General features: G+C 35.0%; 2 protein-coding genes across 3 annotated transcripts in view; one reads left to right on the top strand and one right to left on the bottom strand.

Moving 5' to 3' along the window:
• LOC128185054 (mitogen-activated protein kinase kinase kinase 4-like) overlaps positions 1-664 on the top strand; it is a 100595-nt gene extending 99931 nt beyond the window's left edge. For both annotated transcript variants that reach the window (XM_052854725.1, XM_052854724.1), the window contains exon 24: positions 474-664. In XM_052854725.1, coding sequence (XP_052710685.1) covers positions 474-503 — 30 coding nt within the window. In that variant the 3' untranslated portion in view covers positions 504-664. The remainder of the gene's footprint in view (positions 1-473) is intronic.
• Positions 665-2433: 1769 nt separating this feature from the next.
• On the bottom strand, positions 2434-10212 carry LOC128186252 (lysophospholipid acyltransferase 7-like). Its single transcript, XM_052856048.1, has 7 exons — positions 9959-10212; positions 6292-6418; positions 5389-5548; positions 4898-5049; positions 4155-4363; positions 3808-3984; positions 2434-2851 (listed from the first exon to the last, which is right to left on the bottom strand). Exons 1-7 carry the CDS (start codon positions 10171-10173, stop codon positions 2479-2481), a joined length of 1413 nt encoding a protein of 470 aa, XP_052712008.1. The 5' UTR covers positions 10174-10212; the 3' UTR covers positions 2434-2478.
• Between the last annotated feature and the right edge of the window lie 2251 nt (positions 10213-12463).

Genomic DNA, 12463 nt, shown 5'->3' with positions numbered 1-12463 from the left:
CTAATGTTCGCGACCAAGCTTTATTAAGCCCTGTTTTGTTTTAACAAAAATACGACAAGGAACAAGAGCCAGTTCGTGGTGAGAAATTTTTGTGACGGCATTTCTGTCGGAAACCTCGCGATGATTTTTCTTTCACGCAAATAGTTTGTACAATATTTGGTGGAAAAGGATTATTCAAAAAGTTAGCGTTGACTTGAATTACAGTAAAACATTGCTATAATGCTAAAGACTTACTATAAATTGACACTGACAGCGAAGTGATTTTTATTCCCCATAACTTAATTTCATGTCATAAACTTGACGGATATAACAAATTAAGCTTATAACAAAAGGAAAATCTCTGTTCCCTGGCACTTCGTTATAAGCATGTTTTATAGTATGGTTATCCTGAATACTAGTATATCTCTCATGGTTACATATATAAATAAAATGTAAATGTAAAATTAATGCAAATCTTTCATTTAACTTTTTAGGTTGAGGAACAAGATGGCGAGACTTCTTAGTGAAGAGTACTGCTGCGACTGATGGCATTTTGTTGATGATTTTACAGATATATAGCATTTGTTCTCTGTGAGGCAATCTTGAATGAATTCAATTCATGTTTTTTGCCAGACATTAAATCTTAACATTGTTGTTTTAAATTAAAAGGTTGTTTTGTAATATACTCAAACTGGTTTTTTTTTCTTCTTAAAAAAAAAAATGTAAACCCTTGTATAAAGATTTACGGCACTTTCTGCACACTAATTTCAGGAAAAGATTGGGTATGTAGTTGAATATATTTGATGTAAAATTGACCCCAAAAAAAATATAGTGCAACAGCTGGGTTATATGTTTGTACTTAAAGAGCCAAAGGGCAAATTTTTACCAAACTTGCCACAAAACCTTTTTTTTTATTGCAAAGGCAAGATGTTATTAAAAAAATCATAAACGGTATTGATTCACATTAAAAAAAAAAACCATTTGAAATGCCAATATTGTTCAAATTGACCAAATGAGAACATGGTGGAACTGTGAAACTAAAGATATTGGAAATACATAAAACCTGGAATTCCCACGTAAAATAATCAAAATACATGTAGACTCAGTATCAATTAATTAAAATAACACAATCAGGACATTTTTGAGTCAAGATGTAGAAGCAATAGAAGATCCTTTTTGTGTAGTACAGTTCTAAGAAAGGGAGAAATGAACTTATTACTATAATCTGTCCAAGATATTTATGCAGCACATTTTCTTAAATTACTTGATATTTATGAATACTTCAGGACTCAAATGATTTGATGTTCATTCCAGAGCTAGTATGAAACAAGTGAAAAGCTGTCAATGTGACAGCAAACTGAGTTTTCTTTTATGTGAACTGTATCCATAATCCATGTCAACCCTGAATTGATAATCACTACCTCCATATCAAGTGAAATGGAGTACCCTATATGTAATATTTGCCAAAATACGACTAAGTTCAAACGCTGGTATTTTTTTCATTATATATCAGAAATCAAAATCCTAGCAATATGCATACCTCTGATATATATACAATTATTCCGCAAAAGAACAACTTCCTATCTTAAGAACTGTAGGAGGAGTTATCCGTACAATTAGGGTGCCCTATACACAGGGGCTTGTGTAGATAAAGAAACATCGTTATAAAAGTGGGTACCTCGGAGGAAAAATAATATTTTTCCTCCGAGGTACCCACTTTTTTAACGATGTTTTTTTTTTCTACACAAGCCCCTGTGCCCTATATGCAATATTTTGCCAAAAATCGTTCAGTTCAAACGCGTTTGTATTTTTTTATTATTTATCAGAAATCAAAATCCTAGCAATATGCACACCTCTGATATATGAACAATTGATCTGCAAACCAACAACTTCCTATCTTGAAAACTGTAGGAGGAGTTGTCCGTACAATGAGGGTACCCTTTGGCAGCCGCCCTCCCGCCATTTTCACCATTTTGATAACCGGATTTTTCCGTTGGAAAACCCGGTTAAAAACCCAAAGATTTCTCCTTTGAAACGCCCCCTCTAGCTTGCAGGTTTCAATATATGTACTGCAAAAATAAAAAGTTTATGTGATTTTGCATTGTAATAGACATAAAAGTACTCTGATGAGAATTTTGAGAAAATGTGCAATAATTCTGAATGTTGAAAAGATGTCAACATTTCCAATTACATGTATATATCTCCGCAAGATATATGTTTTCGTCTCTGTGAATTGTGAATTTTTACGAGTGAAAAATATTAATGTGTCAATGAAGATTTCTTGAATATTTTTCCTTTCAATTTGCTTGCTGACATCGAGGGTGAAGGGGTGAAAATAAAACGGGGACGAGTATTTTACAGTATGCAGCAATAGATGAAGATCAAAAGATTCTGAAGTAAAAGCTGGATAAAAGTAATAAGCCAATTGTATAAAACATATAATCAACAAGCAAATTAAAAAAATATAAACAATTTTATTAAAATTTAACAAAGTCATTATTAATTTGATTTCACTTTCTCTTTCATTTTACTACTAGTATCCACATTTGTGGGTGATTTTTTCTTGACCAACATTCCGATTATGAGAAACAAAACGGTGACGACATGTCCAAGGAAGTATATGGACTTCCAGTAACGCAGCGTATAGTCCAGCCTCAGAAGTAGAAATCCCATACACATGTAGTCAAAGGCGCGCATCTTGAAGAACCAGCAGGCCCAGTCGAAGCTCTCGATCCATCGCTGCGAGCCGTGTCTGAACGCTGCTCGCATATTGTCCTCCGCCATTAGTACGACGGGCACGAGCAGGAAGCTGAGGTAGTAGCCGGGGTATATCCCGTGCCAGAACGCACTCACCGTCATGGTTATTGCAACTCTGAAATATCAAAACAAAAACATACCTGTTTACAAAAGCATCAAAATCATAAAATAAGGGATTTAACAATTTTTTTTTTTATGTATGTGTATTTCGCGTGGGAAAACGTCTTTTTTTAATAAGCGACATCTTCCCCTCGGCCAAGTTGATAAGGAGGAGATTCTCCCAAATAGCAGCTTTGAAAGGTTAACCGGTATGCAAAAACAGTTTCATAATTAAAGCAAGAGTGAATGTTGCTCTGTTGTCTTGCAAAGTACATGAACATATTTTCGTTATCACATACATGTAGTTTTGCGTGTTAAATTGTGATGTTTCATTGCAATGGAGTGAAGTGGTACATGGTGGGAACTGATCCAATGCCAGTATGTTTGGATTCATAGATTCTTATCAAAATTAAAGCTTTATAATGTCCTTTGTCAGAATCAACATAAATTACTTGGTGTACAAGACGTTAAGTTGAAGAACTCTTAAGTTTTTGGGAGAAAAAAAAAGGCTAGAAAACACATGTATACTATATACATGTGATACCGATACTATGTATCTATCAATCCATTAGTTTGAATGGACTTAATTTTAATTGATATACGAATAAAAATTCCTATCCACAAAGAGGCTAAAGGATCCAAATCATCTCAGCCAAAATTAAAATAACACACTTTATTACAAATTGTAAAACTGTTTTCACTATTGTTACAATTTGCAGATTTGGAGAAAATATCAATACATGCACTGGCCTATTTTGACATCAATGGCATTTCATATTCCCCCATGCATAAACAATTTTAAAAATATCTTGCAATAAAAGTACTGTTTTAACTTAAGAAACATCACTTCATTTTTAAAATCGTCGATATCTTAATCTGGCCCTGAACTGACAATGTTGGCATAATACAAGGAGGCAAATTTCCTAGTAAACAGTATAATACTGATTGACTTGTTTCAGGTGCTGTACTAACCGATAGGCTTTGAGTGAGTTAGGTACTCTGCGATGACAGTAGGTGGCCAGCCAGTACTGGACGGTCATATTCCAGCTCCTGAGGCCTTCCTTTGTGGTCCGTCCCAGCTCGCACCCGTAGATGGACAGGGAATGTATCGTCTCATAGTTATACTCAACAGAGTCCTTGGATTCATAGCTACAATCATAGAACGGAGCTTTATATATCAATTAAATTCCACCACATTATTTGCATTGAATTCATTTTCCATGTCCACGGAAAAAGGGGTACCAATAAAAATCAACGAAAACTGAGTCAATTTACAAAGTTCACCCATTCCAAAGCACTGGGTGACAACGAACACAAACCTTCCGTGGAGCTTCTTCAAGTCGGTGGGCCCTTGGCCACACTTTGGTTGACTGGCTTCGGGATAGGCTCCCAGTCCGCTGGTCATACACATGGACTCAGATAAAATCCAGGCCATGTACAGCCGGGTCCGGAAAATGATAAACATGGGGACCATGTAGAAGAGTCGGAACCAGAACGGGTGTTCGTAAAATTCATCTGTCTGTGTGTACTGGATCATCATGTAAAAGAATCATGGTTATGCTGTGGTAAGCGTTTCATGGATATTCGAGGGCATAAATTTTCGGGGATTTAGTGAAAATCATAGTTTCAAGAATATACCGGTACGTAAATTCATGGCCACTGATTCTGTCAATACAATATCATTATGGTTATTGAATTTCAATGAATATTCATTTTCATGGATCAACTCAACAATGAAATTCGCAAAAATTGGTATTCAATAAATATTGAAGAAACCACAGAGCCAGTACTAAAAGCAATATATGTGAGCTGTATTTTTAAGAATTTTATTTTGTTGCCTCAATCTGTTATAACGATAATTCTGCTTCTGCTAATTCTTCTAATGCAACGTAAACCTTCAAAGTCAATTAGATTATTATAAAATGAATCATAACATTTTATAAAAAGAAAGCTTTCTCTACTCGGAGTTTATATAGCAAACCAATTTTCGTACAGGACGATCGACAGTTACCGTTAATAATTAAATTGCAGAAAACTAAGCTCTGTTTGTTGCCGAGCTTACCTGGATATTGAAGAAATACGAGAAGAAGAGATAAGTCACTCCAATCAAGGGAAGTTGCTTAAGGCGAGGTATCAGGGGCCCCATAGAGGGAATCTCCGAGGTCCTGGGAGAGTAAATCATGTCTTGGTAGGTCCTGTATTTGTAATAGGGACCTAAAGGCAAATAACACAAAATTACTAATATTACCGCGTATTTACTCTTGAATCATTTAAATTTGTAGGGGTCAATTTTCCTTGATTGTCAATTTTTAAAGGTTCGTTCGGATGGTATTTCATGAGTGTTTTAAGTGGGTTCTTTACTGTAAATAAAGTTAACACCCACAAATTTTACGAAAATGGGCCACCAAGAAAATTACAAGTAATGATTTAACAGTATTCATGAATTGCCAATGGAGAAGCTTTCTTTCCCATCTGATGCATTTAATACTTTATCTATAAATTGCTGTAAAATTATCTATTTGAAATCTTAGAATATTTATTTGGTTTCCTTGCCTGCAAACTGTCCTATGAAGCAGAACGCATACTGGAACATGTCGACACTGGATGGGTCGATGCAAACATATTGCTTCCTGAGGTGACGTTCTTCCGCGGAGCCCTCTTGACTGGATAACTCCCGGTAGGAATCATGGATTTCAAATCCAAGACCTATTAACTGTCAGAAATAAGAATAAAATAATTATAAAAAAAAAAAAAAATGAAAATACCATTAATATACGTATTACAGAAACCTCTTTACTGGTGGATAAATTTAAACTCCCTTAAAGGAATTTTGAATGTCATAAATCCAGACCTATTAAATTATTAATTACCAGAATAGTTTAAAATCAGAATACACTATGGTCTGAAATGAAATACAATTATCTAAAATGAAAAATATGGATTCAATTTCATGAAATATTGTACGCATACTGCCATACTATATCATTGTAAAAAAAAAAAATTGCTAGAATCCATTTGACCACCTGGAGTTAGCATTAAAAAACTTAACAATTAACATGATTAAAATAAGAAACTTATTTTATAAAGAGTTCATAAACTATTTCTTCCTTTCCTGTTTTCAAATTCATTTTATCCAGACCTATAACTATCATGAAGAATGAAAGACTGAAAAGTGTTTAAAGTAACTACTGTAGATTCCTTATTAATCACGAGAATATTAATATCAGCGTAAAATCACGTGAAGCAATCCTTGCGGATTTCAAAATCTCGCTTATATTTTTCAGGCAGTTTTGAAATATAGGAAATTATAACAAGAAATTGGTGCTCGTGATTTTATACTCTCACGATTTGATACAAAACAGTGGAATCGCGGTTATAAGTTCTCACGTAAAATAAGGAATTAACAGTAGTATGCGCATTTTATTGTGGTACTTACTCTGGTACTCATATACTTACCCTAAGTGTGACGAAGAGTTGGACTGCATTTGATATAGGCGAGACTTTGGGTATTCCAAAATAATGACATGTTCTAAAGAAGGCAAGATATCCGAAGCACCCGAAAAACAAAAAAATGTGGCATTTCCTGTAAGAAAGAAAGAAAGAAATTGATAAAGAAGAAAATTAAAATCATGGTTATTGATAAAGATTCTTTACGCATCATTAAACAACTGTTAAAAAGGATTATTTCTTTTCGTAAAGAACTTCGGGGTTCCAACTGTATATTCAAAATTGCTTAAATTTAACTCGAGGACTTAATATCTGCGTAGAATCGCAAGATGCATGCCTTGCTGATTTTAAATCCAATGTAAAATTTTGCCTTTTTTGGGGGGGGACAGTTCTAAACAACTGTGGAATCATTAGATTTCTTGGTGGTTAAATTTTCAAGGAATTCATCGGTAACTCTCATTAATGAATAAACATCCTCCATAAGCCACATTTCCTTAGGTGGGTATAGAAGAATACATGAAATTATGTCTCCATGAACCTGTAAAATTTATAAGCAATCCACACAAAAATTGGCCCCCATGAAATTTAATGATTCCCATGTATATCATCATTCATGTGTATGAAAGTTCCATATAAATAGTATTCTGTAACTTCAAATTGGCGTTAGCAAATTGCGTATATTCTTGCAAGTCATACAAAATGGTACTTAAGTTTGTTCAAATCATGGTCCCCGGGGGTACGGTAGCGCCACATTGTGGGGTTGAATTTTTACATAGGAATATATATACGTGGTATGATCCCTAAATACATGTAAAGTGCTTGTGTAAAATAAGGAATCTACAGTTCCGTACTCAAGCAAGCTGAGCATGTAGTGTACAACAATTCGTTGAAACCACACACTTACAAGAAGGAAATGAACACCGGTTTGTCAAGGAAGAGATTAACATGATCTCTTACCAAAAAGATTAACAAGATTTACAACAATTAAATGACTGAAATGAAAGTCACTTGTTCTACCTACATCTACTAACAATTGTCATGATGTACAGTACTATATTATCATGTACAATTAGTGAAACAGCATATCAAATATCTTCATAAATCATGCTTTTAGAGAGAGAGTGGGAAAATGTAGAAATAAGTAAACATAACTTCCACGTGGAAGTACTGTAAACCAACTTTTGTTCACGTGCGAGAAATCTTTGTGAGGTTAGCGAGAGCCTTGTTGTCGCAAATATTTCTCGCTGCGAACTAATCCTTTGTCTATAGTTTTTATAACAATATAGGTGTGGATAAGGCTTGGTCGCGAACATTAGTCATCGCAAACCAGTATATGGGCAGTTAATCGTGAAATAAGGTCGCCCCGAATAAATATTGGTTTAAAGTTCTTCATCTTCATTTTACACAAGGATTCTTGAACATTTTCCGACGTACAATGCACCGAGTAATATTAATTCAATTACCGATTAGCAAATGTTGATCATAAAACCCATGTTTTTCCCTTATATACAGCATAAATAACCTACACTGTACTATGAACATCCTCTGAAGTTAGCACGCATGTATGGCGAAGTATTTTGACAGTTAGTTTCTCCATTATTTTTTTTTATGATACATGTTTATACTGACATTCTGTGTATTTGTATATAACCTGTCGCTCTCTCTCTTTATCTTTTCTGTCATAAATTTCCAATTACTTTAAGATAAAAGGCTTAAATGTATCATAATTACACTGATAGTTCCTATATAGACAATGCAATCTGAAACTGCATGGTCTTTTTTTTAATATCTACCAAAATGCTCAAACCAGAAAAAGAAATTGTTATATGTTAATTGTTACAAGCAGTCTATATAGGAACTAACATATAACAATTTCTTTTTCTGGTTTGAGCATTTTGGTAGATATTAAAAAAAAGACCATGCAGTTTCAGATTGCATTGAGTGGGCGTCAAGTGAAGTTGAGTTGTCGCTTTACAGGAAACAATTTTTTAAGTGGTAAAAACTTGTTAAAATTAATTTTAGAAAGCTTTCAGCATTCCTTTGAGTTAGCCTAGTTCCATAGTCATATGCTTATATACTGACAATAAAAAAACCCCAATATATTTGAAGAAGTGCTTAAATATCAGGGTCAGTTGATAGAGAACCTGATTAGGGATTCTGGGGGCCCAGGATCAAATCCCAGTCTGTTCCATTATTATAATCTCTCCCAACTGTTTAAAGCTTACAAAACATGCAAAGCCTATGGGAGCAGTAGCTCTCTACTCATGAATTAAAGTCAATCCTTACCCTATATCGACTTGATGAGTCTTTTGCTAATATACATGTACATAAGGCTACATGTCGAACAACCCGAAAATCTCCCTATTTTCGGATTTGGTTCGTAAATTACGTTGCGCGTCTGACTTCCAGTTATGAACCCAAGCTGAGTTTGGAATTACGTAACGCGTAAACAATGCCGATGGCTATAACAGACACATTAAGTGTAATTATTATCGTGAGTTGTTTTGACTAAGCGAATGTTTAAATCGGTAAGTGTAATGGCTTCCAATAAGAAAAGGTCTTCATCGGGGCCAGCGGAATCAAAACCAACAAAAAGAAACCTTTCAACATATCTGGGAAAATGAAACAAAGTAATCGAGTACAAAACGAGGCTTTTGTGTTCTATGTAACGCACATTTGAAGATTGGATTTTGTGCCCAAAATGATCTGACTAAACATTCAAAAACGCTAAGTCTTGTATAGAATGCTTTTTAATACACAAACTGACAAAAGTCTTCCAAGTCACTTACAACTTTCATGCCATCATTTACAGAGTTCAAAAGCAAGGTTAATGAAGCAGAAACTCTTTTTGCATTTTTTTTAGCTAAACACAACCTACCATTTTCTGTGTCAGATCACTTTACAAAATTCAAAATCAGCAACTAGCTGTTAGTTAAAATGCTTCTTTGCAATACAGTATTACACATAAGTTTTAACACATATTTCTATTGTATATACCTATGAAATGCATGGTAAATATGTCGTGAATGTCGTTGCGCGCTATGACCAGATTTTTTACTTTCCATATCTGGTCATGACCAGATTTTCACATGTTGGAGGTTGGCAAGTATGACATAAGCTGAAAAAGATATCTATATTTTCTTCAAAAATCTTATCATAAGATTATTATTCTGATCGAGGTAGCAATATTGATTATTCTGTACAATTTTTTTTTTTGGAAATTATGTGGAAGAACATGCAAAAGATCTATCAATTTATGGTGGTTTATTTGCAAAAAATAAGCCACAAATATTGTTCTTGTAAGTTAGAAATGTTCAAGTTAAAAAATACATATAGTGTAGTGACAATTTAAAATAAAATGATGACTCACTTACCCCCACCCCCACCCCTGGATCCTATCTGCGTGTTCCAGAATCACAAAATCAAATTACAGCAATATAAGTAAATGTGATGGATAAAAAATCTCCATACTTATTCAAAGTAATTTAAATTAGGCAAATATCCTAAAATGCGGAAATGTACAATGTAAGCCACCCTATCAGACGAATCTTCTTTGCGCCTCACTTGATGCAAACACGTAATGAAAATGCAAATTAACAATAACATTCTTCAATATAACTGAAATAAAAAAAATTCGCTAATTCAAAAATTACACACAGGCTAGTACAATGTTTACCTTGGTCCCACAATTTTGATAGCTAGAATGCTTGCGACACTCGAGAAAAGGGGGTGTAAAATGTGGCCGCCTATAGTGAGAAAGGCGGCTACGATTCCAATAATGGTACACACGGCTTTTTTAAGTTCGGGTGATGGTATATGTTTCACTGCTGATCCTACGGGCACCGACAATAACAAAATCAGCGAGTACACGACGTCGTCCGTCAATTCCATTTTGTTTACTTTCAAAATAGGAGAACCAGTTTAACCACCTTTTCTTGCCTCCAAAATGAAGAGTGCATATACGGAAAACCCGCGTGAATTTGACTGCCCTTTTTAAGACTTGATCGAAAACACATTTTTAAAGTAACAAATTCAACATATGGACCTTAGCTATTAGCTGCTATCTATGTTAACAAAAAAAACCCCAATGTTATAGATGACCGACGACACTGGTTCTTTTTTAACGGGGGGTGGGGGGGGGGGTGTGAGGGTGTGTCTGAAAATATTGCCTGTGCATAACATTAAACATACGTGCTCGAGGAAATCAAATATGCGACTACCCAATATATTGAATAAAAGCTTCCAAGTTTAAATGTGAATTAAATTAGTGGCCGATACAGGGGGGGGGGGGACGTTTATAAATAATGAGCGCACGGGCAAATAAAACCGGAGGGGCACACGTCAGAAAGATATGTTATACATAGGCGTCGGAACCGGTGGGGGGGGGCTAGGGGGGGGGCTTAGCCCCCCCACTATTTTTGCCAAGTTATACCTAACCATTAGAAACATAGCATGATAGAGGGTTCAGCCCCCCATTTTTTCTCGCAGGATAGAGTATTGTTCCTAAATTTACCTTTAAAGATTGAGAAGTTGGATTCAGAAGCATACTAGCCCCCCCCCCCCCCCCCCCCCCCCCCCCCCACGGATTAGGAATTTCATGATTTTGGGATTTTGGGTAAGTTATTTTTTGGAAGTAAAGGTAACCCCCCCCCCCCCCCCCCGGATTAGGATTTCCATGATTTCTAAGAATTAGTATAGCCCCCCCCCCCCCCACTTTCAATTTGCTTCCGACGCCAGTGTTATATATATATAGCACCCGTCAATAACTTAAGTGAGGTAGTAACTATGGCACATTGACATTGGTGTCGGAACAATGAATTAAAGTGGGAAGGGGGGGGGGGTTGCGGAGCTAGACTTATCCGAAATCTTGACAAGCAAAAAAATAATAATTAATGATTCATTCATTCATTCATTCATTCATTCAGTGATTGATTGTTTGATTGATTGATTCATTCATTACGATGTCTATATATCTTTGCGAAATAGGGGTGAGCTAAGCCTCTACCCCCTATAGCCTCCCCCCCCCCAACAGTGTCCGGACGGGCGGCGGTTACAAATATGAAAAAATAAAAAAGTTAAAACTTCAGACGTTGAATAAAGGGCAGGAACTCTTAGATCTCTGCTCTGTATACAGTAGATGTTGAAATAAAGGTGGTATGGGACACCTCTCGATTGTGGATAAAAGTACATCACTATTTAAAATACTTTGAAGTTTCAATGGTTTAGAATTTTCAGATTTTATAATATTTGACAAAAAAATATGTTTTAAAATTTTGGGGAAAGTTAAAAATGATAAAAGCCACATACATACTTCATGTTGTTATTATTTTAAAAGGAAGTATTCCACACCACCTTAATAAATAGGACAAATATGATTTAAAGCATATCTAAGAATCATATGATAATAATATCATTTATAAATGCTTGAATTAAATCATCGCTAATTTATCACTGCTGCTCGAGATATATGATATAATTTACCGAGTTCAAAATCATATGCACTTGTGTGCACATGCATTCATGTAGGTACTGAATGTATCTATATATAGCAAGAACCTTTCCGACTTATTCTGAATTTTGATTTGAAATAAAAAAATCTTTTACAAAGATATGTTGAAAAAGAATCTGATATTTGTGTTTTTTGAATTATGCAAAAATTTGAAAGCATTGTCTTGTGTTTTAATATAGAGATGGTGCTAGCTTATCATACATTATTATACCTTCATGTTAATTAAATACTGAAATCCGATTGGTTTAGACGATTTTAATCCGTTCTACCCTCAGCGTTAGCAACACACTTGGCAACGGGTAACACTTTATAAATAGTGCCTGTTTGGGAGGGTAACAGTTGAAATTGACACCCCAAGGAAACCACTGTCAACCGACGCGAAGCGGAGGTTGACAATGGTTTTCGAGATGTGTCAATTTCAATTGTTATACTTTCATGTTAAATACTGAAATCTGATTGGTTAAGACGCAGTTAATAATATTTTATATTACCCTCAGCGTTAGCAACGCACTTGGCAACGGGTAACATTAAAAAATGTTACATGCGCGAAAATTATGCGCGTACGGTTCGCTGTAGAATTCACGATATTCCTATATAAAAGCAGTAAAATTTTCTTAAAAATTTTAAAAAAGACATTCAGTATAACAAAATAAATAGTGCCTGTTTGGGAGG

This window comes from Crassostrea angulata, chromosome 5, assembly GCF_025612915.1.
Source record: "Crassostrea angulata isolate pt1a10 chromosome 5, ASM2561291v2, whole genome shotgun sequence".
Classification (NCBI taxonomy): domain Eukaryota; kingdom Metazoa; phylum Mollusca; class Bivalvia; order Ostreida; family Ostreidae; genus Magallana; species Magallana angulata.
The sequence above is the reverse complement of the archived record's forward strand: the minus strand, read 5'-3'. Positions and strand labels throughout refer to the sequence as shown.